The sequence below is a fragment of the Pelodiscus sinensis genome, chromosome 17, assembly GCF_052426305.1.
Source record: "Pelodiscus sinensis isolate ZL-2025 chromosome 17, ASM5242630v1, whole genome shotgun sequence".
Lineage (NCBI taxonomy): Eukaryota > Metazoa > Chordata > Testudines > Trionychidae > Pelodiscus > Pelodiscus sinensis.
The window spans coordinates 21,942,329-21,961,088 of record NC_143068.1 but is presented as its reverse complement, the minus strand read 5'-3'; the positions used below and the strand labels follow the sequence as shown (position 1 = coordinate 21,961,088).

The window sequence follows — 18,760 nt, the reverse complement described above, 5'->3', positions numbered from 1 at the left end:
CCGTATATGACCCCCACTGTGGGGTTGAAGTGGGGTAGAAAGTGGCTGTTACCCACCATGACTACATCTGCCATCCCTCCTCCTCATGTGCTTATGAGAACAGCTCTAATCCTCTAGTGTCCCCTGGCCCTGCTATGGAAGCTCCTTCCTTGGGCACTAGCTAAAACTCACCCCTTTGCCAGAAAAGTCCAGACTGTTGTCTTTTCTGGTGCCCCTGGGCTCACTGCCCTGGTGGCTGTATGGAGGAGCAGTGCTGGTGCTTGGGCAGGGATGGGAGCATGAGTCTTTACTTTAATGGAGAGTAGCCTTCTGACAATCAAATGCAGATGGACAACTAAGGATCCCAGCTGCCTCCCCACTCAGTCTTCCCCCAGACATCCCAGCCCCTAACAAGCCCTGCCTCCTAACATGTTTGGAGCCTGATTCTGCCACCCTTACTCCCATGGGCTAGCATCTGACTATTCAAGAGCCTCAGAAACCGGTGGAAGCAGTGTCTACACAGCAGCGTTACTGCAGAATAACTAGTGTTATTCCGAAATAACAAAACGCATCTACACTGCAAGCTATTATTTCAAATGTCGAGCTGGAGGACTTCTTATTCCAACTCCTGTAACCCTCATTTCACGAGGAGGGGGGGAGTCGAAGGGAGAGTGCTCTTCCTTTTGGCTTCCTGCTGCACAGATAAAAGCCGAATTAAGCTATTTCAGTTTGAGCTATGTCAACTGTGTAACTCAAGTTGCATAGCTTAATTCAACTTCTTTGCCCTGCTGTGTAGACATGCCCCGAGTGACTCCTTGGAGTCAGGTACTACTCCATGTGGCTAAGGCATTGGAACTGGGCTCTCCATAAATGCTTATGTCCTGAATTGGGCCCTGAAGGTTAATTGACCTGAGGCATTTCAGATTGAAGATCAGAGCTGTCCCTAGGGGGACACGGTGCCTGGAGCAACCCCTGTGCCACCCTACCCCACTGCACCCCTTGCCCCAAGCCCTACCACTGCTCTGCCTCTTCCTGCTCCTGCTTTGCCCCTCCCATCCCCATTGCACCCCTTCACCAAAGCCGCCTCCACCCACGCTACACGACCGTGGGATTACCGGGTGGCCTGGTGTTAGGCCAACAGCAGGGTCCAGCCCCCACCACACTCACTGCTGCAGTGAGAGCCACGGAAAGTGGAGCAATGCAGCACCCTGCTCCACTCTGCCGCCATCTCCCAGCTGGGTTGCAGCACGTCAGTGCAGGGGCAGGAAGCAGAGTGACCCGATCCCAGGTTGGGCCCACTGCGCTCTGCTCCCCTAAGCCCTGCATTGCTTAGGGGGGAGAGGTGGGCCAGAGCTGCAGCACTCTGCTTTCCATCACTGCCATGGACTGGAGCGACCCAGCTGGGAGATAGCGATGCAGCAGCCTGCTCCACTCCCCTCTGCTTCCCATGTCTCCCACCACCGTGGTGAGTAGGGGGATGGCGACTGCTGCCGGTCCCAGGCCTGTCAGATAACCCCCCACCATGCCCGGGGCCCCGGGGCTAACCTAACTATCCCATCCATAGGATGGCTGAGGGGGTCGCCACAGGGCCCTCCAAAGCATGGGGCTTGGGGCAGCTGCCCCAAACTGTTCTGTGGATGAGACTGTTCTGCTAAGGGCCTGAGGCATACAGGGGTTGCCAACTCCCTGATCATGTCTGTTGATCTAATGCAGTCGTGCCACCGATAGGGCTTCCCTACCTTGAAGAGCGCCTCTCCCACAAGACTGCTACACTCCATGTTTCACATAGAAATATGTGAGAAAAGAAGTTTGAGCTCCCTCTGTCCAGGGGAAATGAAGGCCCAGATGCACCGAATTATGAGTGTTCCTCTGCGTGTGCTGCCTGTACACCTAATGTGGGTCCGTGGCTCATAATCATCCCCCAGAATGGCAATCACCATTTACATGTCCAATCACAATCAGTGTGTGTACCAATTAGGTGTGAAAGTGCATGCAAACTTCTGCATGCACAGTCCTAAAAGTCTATACCTAGAACACATTTTTCATTTGCAATCTCTGTAGTGTAATGTGTCATAAGGATCAATCTGCACAAATCCAGCTATGATTTTTCTCCTTATTTCTGTCTTGCACAGCATCAGCCATGTGGCTAACAGTAGGATTGACAGCCCTCCAGAAGTGTGCTGGAATCTCCAGGTGTTAAGGATTAATCTTTAATTAAAGATTGTCATGTGACAACCTCCAAGAATACATCGAATCAAAATTGGCAACTCTAGAACCCGGAAATGTCCTAAAGCGGACATGTAGGCTATGTCTACACTCACAGCTTCTAGCACAAGTACAGCCGTTCTTGCGCAAGAATCTGCAGAGCGTCCACACTGCCCGCCTGCTCTTCCGCGAGTAAATTTACAGTACAGTGTGGTAAGAGAGGGCTCCTTGTACAAGAGCTATGCTTTTTTTTTATATATAACAGGTGTAAGCCCTCTTGCACAGGAGATCTTGCACAAGAGGGCAGTGTGGACGCTCAGCAGGGATTTCTTGCGCAAGAAAGCCCTATGGCTAAAATGGCCATCAGAGCTTTCTTGCACAAGAAAGCGTCCACGCTGCCATGGGTGCTCTTGCACAAAAGCACAGCTTTCACATGGCACTGTGGACATTTTCTTGTGCAAGAGTTCTTGCACAAGAAGCTGCAAGTGTAGTCAGTCGTAGTGTTTCCACTGGGCGAAGATAGTCAGCCGTGAAACCGACCCAACCTGACCCAGACACAGAATATGCACTTGTACAGAGTACCTGAAAATTTGGGGCAGCAGTGGGTCTTCCTGTCCACCCACTGCATCTTCCTGTCCCTGTTTTGTGGCTTGGCTTCCTTGGGAGAGGATCTAGTTAACTTACAAGTGAGAGAGCCTGACAGACCTATTAGCATAATATCCAACCTGTGAAAGAGCCGTTCAAGTGGCAATGAAGCCATTTAACAGGCATTTGCCAATCCCAAGTATATCCTGTCAATTTACTGTGTTAGTTGACAAGACCTTGGTTTAAAATTTGTTTTAAAAATATTTCATTTGCGATCATTATAAAACCACATCTCTAAAAAACTGCTCTCCTAGGCTGCCATCAGGCAAAGGGGCACAATTTTAATAGTACTGCATAGAGCCCCATAAACCCTGAGGCTGGCCCTGCATGCAATGTGTGTTAATGTTAAGGCAGGAGCTCACACATGCAGTAACTGTTTTTATCTGCAGCCCAGCACTCAGACTAATGTGGAATTGCCTGCCCTGAAACAGTCTATGAAATCCTACCTAGTCTGATCCTAACAAACAAAAGTCACACAGCAATGTGGGCAAATGGGCAAGAAACACATTGGCATACCCAGGAATTGGCTTTTGGAAAGTGACTGCTGAGTCACACCCCAAAGTTCTCTGGAAGCTTTGAGACCCTGTTGCATGTACAATTAGCACATGGCAGGGATACTGGCGCTCAAACACATCCCCCTATTTAATTAGGGGCTGGGACATAATAAATCGAACTTCTTCCCACCCACACATCTAAGGACCTGCTGCGTTGATTGTATGGCACCAAACAGTAAATGGGATGGTGATGAATTTACATACACAAATTAAAAGAGGAAAACTAGTAGCTGTGGTATTATTGCTTGTGTTAATTAGGGTAATTTAAAATGTTTATGAGTATGTTCCCTAATGGAGAGTTTTCCAGAGCGAGGTTGCCGAGAGATTTGTGACCAACCTAATTGTGAAAGAATGGGGAAGATGGAATGAGTTACTGGTGGTGTAACAAGGAGGTGAGAGTAACGAAGTTACATGTCCCAGCACCTACCACATGCTGGATAACAGACCTTCAGGCAGCAAACCGTGCTTAGCACTGTCAGGCTGGTAAGACTGCAGAGGCCAAAGAACATGCCAGAGAATGCGTAGAATGTGCACACCGCATGGTTAAACAGCCATCTGGAAGGGAAAAAATGATTAAGTAAAATCAAAACCTTCACGTTTACATCAAGTGCTGCGCTTGCACTTCTTGTGACGTGGTGGGAGGGAACTTGTCTGAGTTGTTCTGTGCAGTTCATAGAGTCACATGAGTCTTTCCCTCCCAGCATTTCAAACCAGACCCCAACTGCAGAAGCTTGGCATTCCTCCATCTCATGGTTTGACCCGGGAAACAAAACTACATCGATTGCTTCTTGCGGCTGCAACAGATTGGGGAAATAAATACCTAGGGCCTGATTGACTAAGGCGTTGGGCACATGACTGTGCCCCTACATTACACGCACAATTACCATGGCTATGAGCACAAATGAAGTTATTGTGAATACAAATTATCTTGATTAGCTGTTCATACATGCAGCTATACCTATAAACTGCATTTGCTGAAACAGTTTAACTCTTTGGACATGAATATCTGAGTGACAAGGAAGTAATAATAGCACTTACAGAGCACCCTTCATCCACAGACTTCAAAGATCTTTACAAAGGCTGGTTACTATCATCAGCCCCATTTTACAAATGGGGGGGGGAAAACCGAGGCGAAGTGACTTGCCCCATGTCACACAGCGAGTCAGTGGCAGAGATGGAAATAATCTCAAGTCTCTTGCCTCCCATGTCCTACCTATTGGTCCACACTACCACCCTCAAAAGGTGATTGGTAGAGTGTAGTGTTGGGCAAACATTGCACAAGGCTGAAAGGTTTTATCCGAGCAAAGCTCCATTTAAATATGCTACAGGACCTGCTGGTTCCCTTTCTCTTCTCCCCCTCCCCCTCCCCACTCCTCACTGCCATACCACCTGCCAAAGGAGGGAGCCATATTAGAGGTCTGCTTGGACCTAATTTTAAAGCCCAACCTAGACCCAAACCTGATCTGAGCTCACCAACCCAACTGCAAAGTGTCAGGTCAGTTCTGAAAATGGTTTCCCCCAAATCCAACACTTTACACGGCACGGCCTGGAGGCTTGGCTTGGGCCTGACTGGGGGGGGCAGAGGGGGGCTTCCTGCTCTCTAAATCCCATGCTCATGATCTGTCTCTGGCTGTGAGGCTGGTGTGGTGTGGTGCAGCGTGTGCTGCAGAGAGAGGTGCTGCGACTCATCACCCCACCCAGCAAGCAGCGAGGTGGGGCCAGCCAGCAGGAGGGAGGTGAGCAGAGACGACCTAGCCTGAGGCTGAGCAGGTTGGGATGTTTTCATACCCGAGCTGAGCCTGATGCTTGTTGCCGTGTCCTGCAGAGTGGCCAGGCTCCAGAGCAGGGGACCTACAGCTCATGGACCAATTGTATGACTCTTCCCCACAATGCCACATGGATTCAAATGGACTCGAACTGGAGCCCCTGCCTCTGAGAGGAGCAGACGTGGTGGTCTCTGTACAGCCAGCAGCACTAGCTTATGTCCCAGGAGGGAGTTGGCGAGGGAAGGGAAGGGGAGGGGATGGCTCTATCTGTTGAGGTGGCTCATATCCAGTTTCATGTGGCGCTCTCCCTTGAGAATGATCCCTATTCCCAGAGAAGAGCATGAGTTCCCATTAGGAAAAATCTAGGGCCACTCTTTTCTCCCACTTTCCTCTGTGTAACTCTCTTGCCTCCAATGGGATTTTTCCAAACTTACACTGGTGTGATGGTGCTCAGACTTTGGCTCCACCCTTCAGTCCCACTCCTGCTCCACGCAGGATTTGCAAACTGAGACTCGGCGAAATCCCTGTTAAAGGCCGTGTAAACGAGCTACCTGTGTGCAAAGAAGGATGGCGTGGCAAATGGGAAGAGTGTCACCGTCATGCCCAGGTCACTGATAGCCAGGTTCACAATGAAGAATTCAGCAGGTTTCAAAATGGATCTCTTCCGATAGGCCACCAGCAAGAGCAGGGAATTTCCAAAGAGAGAGACAATGCCTGAAAAAAGGCAGAGACACACCCCATGTAGGACTGGATACTCAAGCTCACCAGCAGCAATTCAGTGAATGTCAGAGGGCCAGGAGGACAAGGTATGTCTTGCTGGTCACCTACAGTCGTCAGACACTGATGGGTTGTGTGTGTTTGGTAGCCAGGTACATGCAGAGATGCCACTCGCTGCCTGTATAAATGTGCAAAGGGAAAAACAGACACAGATTGCACACACTGATTTCACACTTTAGGGTCTGTGGGGCCCTATAGCAATCTGAGCCACATCCCTTCTTCATTGCTAAGCTGGACATGGAAACATGCACAGAAAAAACTGCTTCTTAGCTGTTACACAGAGTTCACTGTGTGCTCCTGGTACAGGAATTTGGAGTAGAGAGAGTACTGGGGAATACTCAGCCAGGATCGATGTGATCAATAAAACACCTTGTGCTGTGGTTAGTGAGCCCTGGGCAGGCAGGCGGGGGACAAGAGGCCGGGCTTTACATGGACGATATGAGCACTGAGTTCAAACTGTCTGTCCTAGCTCTTGGAATGCTCAAACACAATCGCTCCCACACTGGCATTACCCCGTCTCCTCTGCATAGTCATGGTCATTTTGGTAACTGTCCTTTTGCTTTAAGGAGCTCCAGGTAACCAGACATAGGGTGAGAGCTAGGCAACTCTCCAGGCTCTCCTGGAAGTAGAGCCCTGCAAATCTGCAGTTAGCCATGGGTATCTGCTTCCTTGGATGTGATTACGGATATCTGTGGCTCATTTTTGCAGATGTGGATGCAGATACAAATTTTGTATCTAGAACCCTGTAAATCTATGGATATCCCCTTTACATCTGTGAGGATCTGCATCCGTGGGTATGGACGTGGCTATCCATATATCATTTTGGCAGATGTGGCTGCAGATACCAATGCTATATTCATGCAGGGCTCTACCTGGAAGCATCATTTTCACTCCGTACAAAAGATAGAAGTCTCTTCAAGCTTTTCAAGGCTGGTCACATCCTGGTGTATGATCTGCTTCCAGGATTTGCTGTACTTTGCAAAAACAGTGTCTTCAGCTGGCAGTGAATAATAACCATTAAACACCCAAGGGCAACTTTTAATGGGAATGTAATTGTTAGAAGCATTTGGGGATGGGGCAGCAGGCAGCATGTCAGTGAAACGGTCTCTAGGAGCAGAGTCTGAGACGGAGTTGAATTCCTGTGACTGAAGACCGAGTGGGGCATGTTCTGTGTCTAATTTCTTCCTGGCAATCTCTTTAGTGTGAGTCTGTTCTGTACGATATTGTGTTTACAAAGGAACCAAGACGGACATTATGATGATTAGGGTAAATCAATGTTCATACCAACAGCTTTCTTCCGTTAAGTAACCCTGGTATCATTTAAAGGTGTTTTTCCTGTGTGTTGACAAAGGGGAACCTAGCTACTTGAGGGCAGACTATGGTACTGGAATGAATTCCTAGTGAATTAGCTTTTAAATGCAATACAGTGGTTACAATTACATGCCAAAGCTAATACAAACATGTTATCCTCAATAAGTAGGATTCCTGCAGGGGAGAGTTGCTCCCAAACACATAGTTTTTGAATGCTTTTTATTGGCCTCTTAAGGGGAATTTGCAAATGTATATCCTTGTTTCCAGCACTGCTAGAGGAATCTACCACAAAGCTAATTTGACTCTTTCCCTCACCTCTTTATTAGTTGTTTTCTACCAGCTTTATTATCTGCTAGTCTCTTTCTTAGCTGCTTGCAAGAGCTGCTGACTTTCTCCGTCTTTCCACCTCCAGCGTGCTCAGGATGGGGTGAAGAAGGCTGTTGTTCCCCTTGTCTGCCACTTCATAATGTGTGTGGGTACACTCCTGTCTGCCTGTTTGTTCCTCCATATCTGTTTCTACATGTCTGTGGGTGTGAGTGCTCTGGTGTGCACAGGTGTGGTCATTTGTATAGCTGTGAGTGCATGTGTTTGCATTCCTGGTGTGATTGTGCACTCTTGTGTGCGCATTTCTGTGCATTGTTTGCACACCTCTCATCTTACAGAGGTCAACACATGAGAGGCCAAGGCCCCTAACATAGGCGTGCGCAGCACATTTCATTAGGGTGTGCTCCCAAAGAATTTTTAAAAAATGTACTCTTTGACCTCCATTAGCCACACCCCTAACCCCCCATTAGCCATGCCTCTGGAGGCAACACTCCCGGGGCAAGATGGACACATGACCAGAAGTAAAGGGTGTCACGTGACCCCCTCAAGGACTTTTCCCACCATCTTCCTACCAACAGGGATTAGTTTGGCCCTCACCAAACCCCCTGCATGCAACTATCCTGCAATTGCATTAACCCAATGTGTGACATTAACTCGGAGGCGGAGAGGCTGGGGGAAGTGTTCCCTCTAAGAGTTTCCTCCCATAAGCAGAATGAATTTTGTGTTGTTCACCAGTACTGAGTTCATGTGGCTTGTTTGGACGTGCCACTGTGGCACCCAAGTTATTAATGAATATCTTATAAATGTCTGCCTTTTCCCTCTGCTGCCATGTCTCCTCCCCTAGCTCCATCAGCTCCCCTGGTGCCTGCTGCCCCCAACCCCTCACCCTCATCTGCTGTCCTGACTCCTGCTCTTCTCACTGCCCTCAGACTTCCTGAGACCTGCCCCCCTCCACCAGCCCTTCTCTCCCTCCTGTGCCCACTCCTCCAGTAGCCCCACTCTGATCATATGAGCTACCCCTCCTCATCCCCTCTCCTAATACCTCCCTCTACACACCTGCCCTGCCTCTCTCCTCCGGTACTGGTCCATCCCCTGCAGGTGTCTGCCCTTCTGCTTCATCCCCAGGCACCTGCACCTTCCCGGTGCCTCCCCCTTCCCTCACTGCCCCTGCCCCCTTTGCCCTCTTTTCCCCTGATGCCTACCCCCTCACCATCCTCGACCTCCGTTCCCCTCATGCCCCTGTGCCCTCACACATGCCTTGCTCCATCCCCACTTTCCTTATGCCCACCCCTTCTTTCAAGCCTTCTCCCAGCACCTCCTCCCATCTAGTCCCCAGTGCCCTTACCCTCTCCTCTCCCAGCATCACCCTGTCCCCCCTCCCACTGACACCTCCCCTCCTGGCTCCTGCCCTTTTCCTCATTGTCTCCACTTACCTCCCCCCCACCCCCCGCATTTGTCTCTCCTCCACCCTGTCCCTTGGTGTCTTCTTTTCCTGACCTGCCCCCCTTCCATCAGCACAAGCCCCTTCCTCTCCCACCCCTTCTCCCTATTTTTCCCCCTTCCTCTCCCCTCCCCTCCCCTCGCCTACCTTCTGCCTTCCAGTTTGCAGGGCTGGAGTCTGCTGCAATCGGACCCCAGAAGTCCCCGCAGCCCAGGCTCCAGACCACATACCGGACCTGGAGCTGGGCCGCTTGGCATTCGCAGCCCCAGCCCAGCTGCCGTCCCACCTCTAGCCAGGCTGTGCTCCCCCACGCCCCACTCGGTGCGTCTCCTTCCACAATCCGCGGCTTGGCCATTTTTAAAAACGGCGCTGCAATGCCACACCAATGTGGCACCGCCCCCTCCAGCGTGCCACACATGACCCCATCCCCGGCGCAGCCCTGGCTCCTCCTGACACTGCCGCCTGGGTTGACGGCTTCCCTTTCCCCGGCCCGGTACCTTCCCCAGCCGGGATCAGCTTGCCGTCCTCCTTGCCGGTGCCCCTACCGGCTCCAGTGCAGGGGTGCAGAGCCCAGTGGCTCCGTCCCGCCGGGCCAGTCTGCCTCTGCATTAGGGTGTGCCTAGGCACACCCGGCACACCCTGTTCGCACACCTATGGACCCTAATGAATGTATGAGCTCAGGCTGTTTAAAATGATGTGGGATCCATTTCTTCAGCATAAGTGCAGATAAGATTTCTTATGACCATGCTTTGTAATTAGCTTCTGAAGTGAGTTAACTCTGGTACAAGTGGAATATCACAACATTTAGATGGGATTGGGTGGAGGAAAATTAGAATATGCATCCCAGGGAGGGGTGTGGGCAGACGGCTCCTTCCTTCCCTGGCTTTGTCTGAAAAATCAGCTCCTGCAGTATTGCTTACCCTCATGCATTCAAAAATCACAAGCTGGGTGCCTAAAAATCATGAGGTTTAAACAACCCAAACAAGCGAGGTTGTTTTTCTTTTGCCTGGTGGTTCTTGAGCCTTCAGAGCACATTTTCAAGGTTTTCCTCTACCCAAAGAGCCAGAAACTTTGTTGAAAGATGCAATCGCATGATTGCCCGCACCTGGCTTCTGTAAGAAACACTAGATGTCACAAAACCCATGATTAAATTATGACAGCTGGCAATGCTACTGTTGGCAATCTTAGGCCAGGTCTACATTAGGCCCTGCAGGTCAACTTAAGGCAGTGATCACCAACCAGTAGATCAAGATCTACCAGTAGATCCAGAGCCTCTGACAGGTGTTCCTGACTGGTTTGGCACAGTGGCTATCAAGTGCCAACACTTTAGCTGTTCCTCTGCCCACTGCTGCGCACCTCTGGCACTTTGCCTTGGAGCTGTTCCCCCAGAAGCCTCCTGCTTGCTGTGCAGAGTAGGGGAAGCAAAAGAGGGCGCTGATGTCAAGGTGCCCCCTTGTCCCACCCTGTATCCTATCTCCACAGAGAAGGGGGGGCACAACAGGACTAGGGATAGAGTAAGTTTGCTGGCAGCTTTTGGGAATGGTGCAGGGACAGGGCAGGAGTGAGCCTGCCTTAGCCCCACTGAACCGCCACCCAGGAGCCACCTGAGGTAAGCAGAGCCCAGCTGGAGTCCACATTCTGAACCCCTACCCATCATGAACTGCCTCCTATACCTTAAGACCCTGGCTGGGTGCTGGCAGGCTTGCACGTGGCACGGGCACCGTAGCCAGACCGTGCCCCTTTAAGGGCTCCGGGGCCGGGAGGGGGGCAGAAGAGTTTCCCTGGTTGTGCCTAGAGTGGCCACCAGGGCAAGCTGGGGAGGCCTAGCCTCCCACTAGTTCGGATTAAGTGGCTACACAGCCCTTAATTCGAACTAGGCGTTAGTCCTCGTAGAATGAGGTTTACCTAGTTCGAATTAAGCGCTCCGCTAGTTTGAATTAAGTTCGAACTAGCGGTTTGCCTGTGTAGCGCCTATTAAAGTTAATTCGAACTAACGGCTGTTAGTTCGAATTAACTTTGTAGTGTAGACATACCCTAGCATTTTCTGACCTACTTTCTCCAACAGGTCATGATTTTATAGAAATCAATCATATTCCCCCTCCCCTTAATCTTTCAGCTTTAGTATAACCTACAGACACAACTCACAAGAATGAAAGTATAAGAACTTGACCAGTTTGGCTGTAGGGGGTGGGGAGGAGGCGTGCAGAGGAATGGCACAAGGTGGGCTCATTGGTCGGGGACAAAATTCTGACCTAGGGAGTGGTCTTTGAGCTGTATGGTCAGTGTGATCCGTCTCTAGGTCTGGAGCCCATGCCTCATCGGATACCCTGCGTGATCCCTTAATGTTACAAACTATTATTTCCAGAGGTATCCAAGCCATTAATTTCTTCTCTCCCTGATAGCAGAGCTCTTTTGTTCAGTGCATCATTAAGCATCTCCTAGCAGTAGACAGAGAGGCTAATTAATTTCCCTTGCTACCTATCAAAACCTATAATGGATAAGTTATTGAGAAGGCAGTTGTGTGGGACTGTGTCAAATCCTGCTTTCAGTTACACTAACTCTGCAGCCTGCAGAGTTATCTTCCAAACTGTTATTTCCACTCCAATTCATCTGATGAAGCGGGTTTTACCCACAAAAATTTATGAGCCTAAATATTTTTGTTAGTCTCTAAGGTGCCACAGGACTACTTTTGTTTTGAAAGTTACAAACCGAGGCTCTGTTTAGACTACGGAGTTTTTCTGGGATACATCCAGGGAATGCGTCTGCTCTTCTGACATTTTTTATGGAAAGGCAGACGTGCTCTTCCAGAATCCCTGTCTCCTTCATTTCATGAGGAAGAAGGGCTCTTCTGAAAGGAGGTTTTTCCAAAATTTGGAAAATTGATGGGCCAAATTTTGGAAAAGCATCTTCTAAAAAAACTATTGGAAAAGGTACGCAAATTGCAGAGCACAATTTGTGTACCTTTTTCCGATTTTTAACATGGCTACCCCTCTGAGACAGTTCTACACCAGCAGAACAAAGAGCAGGATATCACCCTATGAACATTTGGCTGTCTCAGCACTGCCTGCTGATTATCCTTAATTTTCTTTCAGCATTGATTCACCTCTCCCCACACCTCAGTGTGTGTCACAAAGCTTCTCTCACTGCTCACACTCATCCCTAGGCAAAGAGAGTGAATTCTTTCCTAGAGAATTTTGATATTTCAACATTTGATTTCATCCTAGTCAGAAACTAAATAAAAAATTATTATGTTCTCTTCAAAAGCAACCGGAGCCCCAGCCTCCAGGATGGTCTGCCTGGTGAGCCGCCTTGCAGTCATCCCCTGCAATCCGAAAGGTTCCCATCCCCAGGGCAGTCTTCTGGGGTGTCCTTCCCCAGAGCCACGGACCCTAGCAATTCAGCTTCCCCAGCAGTGTACCAAGTACGTTGCCCAGCATCCAAAAGGACCAGCTGGCAGGAAGCCAGGCAGGTTACTTGCAGAAACCCCAGTAAATTCTGTCAGAACTTCAGCCAAATTGAACCATCTCCCCAGAACTTTTTAATTTTGCTGAATTGACCAATTCTGACACAACCTTGTTTTATTGGCATTTTTCTGACCAGCTTTTTGCCTTCTCTAATTCTTATTTTTACAGGCAAAACATTGCATGCCTTACTCACGTGAGCATCCCCATGGGAATAAATAGTTTTGCTCACTTTAGGCAGGGCTAGGCCTGGTCCGACCATTTACACCTCAGTTTTGTTCATTGGCTTTCAGGCGCCCCCTGCTGCTAAGAAAGGGCAGTTCTGAGGTGTACACACTCCTTAAAGGTAATAGTGATAGAAATGTAGCCGTGTTAGTCTGGTGTAGCTGAAACAAAATACAGGACTATGTAGCACTTTAAAGACTAACAAGATGGTTTATTAGATTATGAGCTTTTGTGGGCCAGACCCACTTCCTCAGATCAAATAGTGGAAGAAAATTGGCATGACCGTATATACCAAAGGATACATTGCAGGCGGAGTAATGGCAGTTCGAATTAGGAGCTTTAATTCGAACTACCTAGCCCGTGCTGCGTGTAGCTGTGGGCAGGTAGTTCGAACTACGGGGCATTTAAAAATGGTGGTGCCCGGGAAAATGCAAATAAAGCCTGGGATATTTAAATCCCGGACTTCATTTGCAAGTTCGAATGACTACATTAGTCACCCTAGTTCAAACTAGGGTGTCATTGTAAACATACCCTTAGGTATTTGAGGTCTGCTCCTGCTCCCAGTGTCTGGCTGTGACAGGAATTGTATCAAGGCCTATATATCACTCTTCCACTTCAAAGCATTTTATAATAATAAATCCTCACACCCCTCTGAGGGAGATATTGTGCTATTTGCCTCACTTTGCACATGGAGAAATTGAGGCACAGAGCACTGATGGGGCTTGCCCAAAGACCCAAAGGAAATCGGTGTCTGGAGAAGAACCTGGAAAGTCCTGTGACTTGTTTGTGATGAAGGAGAGTGTGGGTGGGGTGAGCCCAGATGAATGCAAAGACCATGAAACATTTTTCTAGAAGTAATACACTGATAGAAGTGACTGCATGGTGCCTGAATCTCTCTGACAGACCTATCTGTAGCTTGTGCCATCCTTGATGGCAATGGGTGTAAGCTCACTTGCCTGACATGATGTCTCTCCTTACCAAAGAGCAAATAGAGTGTGCCGAAAATCAGGTCTTCTCTCTCCGATAAGGTGGATGTGAACGCTGAGGAGTCGGAAGCATTTCCCATCTACAAAATAGAATGCAAATGTAAGGGGAGGTGAATTTTGATTCTAAGCCTCACAATAAGACAATTACTCACAGGTACACCAGTGCGAGGGCCTGAGCCAGAGGATTGGGTTGGGAGTATGCCCCTGTGACGGGTCTGCCAGGACCCGCACTGCATCCCGCGGGGAGGGGTGTCGCCTGGGAATGGCGCAGTGAGCGGCGAACCCTCCGCCGCTTTGCAGGGAGGTGGGGGAAGCCCTGCGCAGCCACCGGCAATGGCCAACTGGGGAAATCGTGTTATTCCGGGGACTGTCGTGTAATACAAAAACGTTCCCTAAAAAAAAAATGGTGCTATCGCGAAAACATGTTAAGCGGGCACGTGCTAAATGAGGAATTACTGTACCATGCTCTGAGTGAGCTGACCAGTCCAAAATGTGATTTTTTTCCAACAGCCGTGCTCCCCCAGGAAAAGCTGGACATGTCTTGGGGTTTGTTTTTATTAAGTTTTATGGAAGATTTTTCGTCTCATGGACCATGTGGGTTTGTGGACTATTCCCGCGAACAAGTATTAGACAATATTTTTCCTTAGGCTTCACCCACATCCTGTCTCCAACAAAACAATCAACTTTGTATGCAGTTAGAGGGCAGCCGGAAGACCATTTAACAATGTGGTGTGTGGTTAACACAGGCGGTGAGTTATATGGGCCTGTGGTGCCCCTGCTCCACCAATATTGTGGAACCTGGGACTCCACCAATGCGTGGTTTTCTATTTTCAGAGCCATCCTGTCCACAGGATGGGCCAGGGCAATCACCCCGACCCTGCACTTTGCGTGGTCCTACACTTCAGAGGGACGCATGGTTCAGGAGGGCCTGGAGGGCTAGTAGGGGGCCTGCTGCTGGCTGCAGCGAGCAACCCAGCCTCTCTGCTCTGCCCCTTCCTGCCCCCATTCCACCCCCTTCTTCAAACCCTGCCCTGCCTCTTTCTGGTTTCCATCCCTGCCCCCAAGCGACACTGGGAATCAGAAGGGTGGGGTCACTTGCTGATGCCAGAGCCAGGCCCCATGCTAATCTCCCAAGCCACCCTGGATCCATGTCCCTCTGAAGTGCAGGTTCCAGGTTGGCTGCCCAAGTCCACCCTCTGTATGGTACAGCTCTGCTTGGGCTGTTCTGGGCATCACCCAAAATTATGCAAACCTGGCACCCAAGGTGGTTAAGTCTCTGTGAGTGCTGCATGAAACTTGTTTGTCGTTGTTTGATGCCGCTCCTTTCAGTGCTTTTCTGATGGCCATAGAACAAGAACGTGTGCAAAGCAGCATAGAATGTTCTGCCCCATCAAAGCTGCTGCTGGCTCATTAACCCCAAAGCAAGACCCCCCATGGGACATGACCAGGCCAGCTCCACAGCTATCCGCAGATGTGGGCCAATTTATCCAGCTGAGCTATGGCTCCAAGTTCTAGGAAAGCGAAGACTGTTCCCACTGGAAACAAACTGTGATCATTCTTCTCTGCAAAACACAGCTCTTGGTTTGTACTTTTCATTTGGGACAATGGGATGCCAATGGGAAACACAATCCATCCATATCTTTATTTGCTTCTTCCCAGTGCCTGCAGCATCTTCCAGAATCCCATGTAGTGTGCACCCTTGCTCCCGCCACCAAGTCCCTCTTAAAGACTCATTTTGTAAAGACAGCACTGACCTCCTGTTTTGCTTTTGCCCATTTCTGTCCTCACACCCCATGCTGCAGTAACAAACAAATGATGCCATTTTATTCTGAAATGATTGGCTCCTCTCTACCTTTTAAAAAAAAAAAAAAGTAACCTTCTTGGCTGAGGCCATGCAGTGAGAGAGTGACAGAGCTGGGAAGAGAGCGCCAAGGTCTGTTTTACACTAGTGTTTCGCACCTATAGCTCCAGCAGATTTCAATAGGAGCAGCAATTGCTCGTCCCCTCTGAAACCCAGACACCAAGGAGTTCCGGCCACTGTGGGCCAGATTTTCAGTCACAGGTGCACTCTATGTGGTGCATACACTTGTGTATCCTGATTTACACCTGCAAATGTCCGCACACGCATGCATGCAGCAACTTAGAAAATGTCTATCGGATACTGGAGTGAATTGTGCCTGCCCCTTCCCACAGATGTGCAGTGGTGCAGGAGGAGTGTATCTAACAACTAGGCACAATTGAAGTTCTGCTGCTCTGAGGAGATCAGGGACTGCTCCCTGTCTGCTCCCATGGAGAGTGCCCTGTGGTCTCAAAGGGACTGTGGCCCCATCTTACCAGCCCACAAAGAATGACTGGCATGTGGGGGGAAGGGTACAGAGGACGCCACAAAGAGATGTAGCTTGCAGGTGCCTTCCTACCGCTCAGCAGGAAGTTCTAGAGGGTGTTGTGCCTCCAAGAGCCCATCCTCCACTGCTGCAGCACCTCTTCAGCCGCCCCTCTCCCCAACAGAGATGTGCCTTCCAAACCCTGAGAGCCTCATAACATTTGGTAAAGAAGTAGCCAGTGAGCATTCCGTAAAACATGTCTTTATCCGGAGATCGCACGCACAGCCATGCCGTATGATTGCAGCTGCTCATGGCTGTTTCCATAGCGCCTCCCGTCTTACAGGCACCCAGGGTAGGTTCACCATCTGCGGAAGCTCTGCCATGTGTTACTCTTTCCATGAGTTGCTGCACCTACAGTGCAAAGAGGCTGGATTCCAATATGGGCTTTTTGGAAAGCGATGAAGCTTCATACCATGAAAACGCCTTCTGCCGCCAAGGATGTATGGCTGCATCTTGAAGATGCTCCAAGGACCAGTATTGGTACCTTAGCTGGAGGGTGTTTTTAATGAGGATCCTTTCTTAGGCAATTCAGATAACTGCTATCCTGCCAGGAAAGCAGATTCCCAAACCATGGAAGGCTAAAGGATTTGCACTTGGCAACCCGACAGTTTCTAGTTGTGGCATTTGTTCTAAAGCATTTTTATTCAAACGATTGCTCAGAACTGCTTTATGGAGATTCCTGCTCCATAACAGGACTTTGATTTTTACAGCCAGAAGGATTCAATTAAAGGAATTGTCTGTTTAATATCCTTGGAGCCCACATTAAAAAAAAAAACCCTTGTTGTTTCCTGAACTATCCACCAGGAGCCAGATCCGCAGCAGGTGTAACTCAGCATTGTTCCACTCAATTCAGTACAGTGATACCAATTTTACACCAGCTGCGGCCCTGGCCCCAGATCTTCATTTTGTGACACGCTGTGAAACTTCCAAAGCCATCAGAACCTTTTCTCATTTCCATCCCATGTGATAGCTGAGATGGTACAAGAAAGAAGCTGATGCAGACACCTCTGTTTGTAAAGAGCTGTTGAATCACACACTGTTCCCACATTTCATGGCGGTTTCTGGCTGCTAATTGGTTTGTTTTACTCCAAGTACTTCCTCCTTTAAAAGCCTGGCAGGACAGACAGTAAGCTTGCTGATAGAAGTGTATTTAAAAAAAAAAGTTAAAAAGTTATGTTTGCTTTCTTAGGATGCCGAAGTCATCATGTTTTATTGGTCTAATTAGTTTTTGTGTTGTTTCGTGCAGCTGCACCTTGAAACCTTTGGCTCTTAGAAAGTTAATAGGGGGTAATAAAGTGGAACGTTTGATGCTTTTCAGACTACTCATTCCCTCTGCTAGTAACATAAATGGAAAAATATTTTACTCGTTTAAAAAAAAACTAAGGAAGGGAGGGGAGAAAATAATGAGATAATTATGTTTTAATGGCTGCTGGCCTGCTTCTGGGAGGTTTAATACCGGCATTATTTCTGTTCCTTCCTCTCTGCCCTCCCCCCACCTGTGTACCATATGAGCACCTAATAAATAGGAGCCGTGCCAATGAATAATAGAGTAGCAGGTGTTGTAAAAGCAATTCAGCTGACGACCATGCCTGGAGAGGTGTTCCCATGTGTCAGGCATCACAACTGACACCAGCACAGGCTGTGGTCAGAATGAGAAGTTCCCATCTGGCAATGAAGTGTGAAGCCAGAGGTGATAGGTGTGTTAGGTGAGTTCTGCTATTAGTCATCTTCAAACTAGTGCGTACTGGAGGTAACTGGTCTTCCAGTAGGCACCTCCTTGCCCCAGGCAGTGCAGTGTAAGAACGTTGTTATCCATTTGGGACAGACAGTGCTATCCTAGATGCACAACCGTCTGTCCCCCATGATGGGAGCACCCAGAAATAACTATCTCCAAAAAAAGAGAAAGTGAGAGCATGCTAGGGTGAGAACCTACATCCCCACCGGTCCTTCAACCCAGCAACAGCTTGTCGGTGTCTCTTCATCGCGTTGACTAGCAGGGCCTTATTTTCAGAGACATGAAATGTGACAGACTAGCCAAATGCAGGGTTGGAAAGCCCCAGTCAAAAGGACAGCTAAGTGCTGAATTGCGCTTCCATGTGCAGGATTTCAATGTCTCAGTACGGTGCCAGCAGATGTGAACATGATAAAAAATTTGGCTCTGTCTCTTTTTGGTTCTTGAATTATTTAGGAGGCACCCCTCTGGGGATACGACCAGGACTAATGGGCTGGAACTGAGAGAGGAGAAATGTGAGCTGAATATCAGGAAAGACTTCTTGACAGGGATTTGTGTCAAGCAAAGAATTGTCTCCAAGGGGAGGGAAGGAGTGGAAACCCCAGTGCTTAGAATTTTAAAGTTGGACTGGATAAAGAAATAGGAAACGTACTGTAGAGGGAAAGTGTGTATTGCTCTCATGAATATGGGCTAGTTCTTTTCCACCTTCAACTTCTATGATTCCGCAAGCAAGATAAGGAGTATTACTTCCTTTTTACTGATGGGGAAACAGGCATAGAATGGTGAAGTAATTTTTGCCCCAGAGTACAAAAGTCAATATCAGACTAGAATTCAAACCTGCAAGTTCCTGGCTGCCAGTCCTGTGTTTACATCACTAGGCCATGTTGCTCACTGTGGGATGCTAGGAAACTGCTAACGGGCTTTTATCTGCAGCATTTCAATCCAGACACAAGACTACGTAGGGGATACT

The 18,760-nt window shown here is 48.9% G+C and overlaps 1 protein-coding gene across 1 annotated transcript in view; it reads right to left on the bottom strand.

Moving 5' to 3' along the window:
• LOC102450506 (opsin-5-like) overlaps nt 1–13,754 on the bottom strand; it is a 29,452-nt gene extending 15,698 nt beyond the window's left edge. Inside the window, exons 1-3 of the mRNA XM_075901221.2 lie at nt 13,667–13,754; nt 5,701–5,863; nt 3,811–3,938 (exon numbers count right to left, since the gene is read on the bottom strand). Coding sequence (XP_075757336.2) covers nt 3,811–3,938; nt 5,701–5,863; nt 13,667–13,754 — 379 coding nt within the window. The remainder of the gene's footprint in view (nt 1–3,810; nt 3,939–5,700; nt 5,864–13,666) is intronic.
• Nucleotides 13,755–18,760: the final 5,006 nt, after the last annotated feature.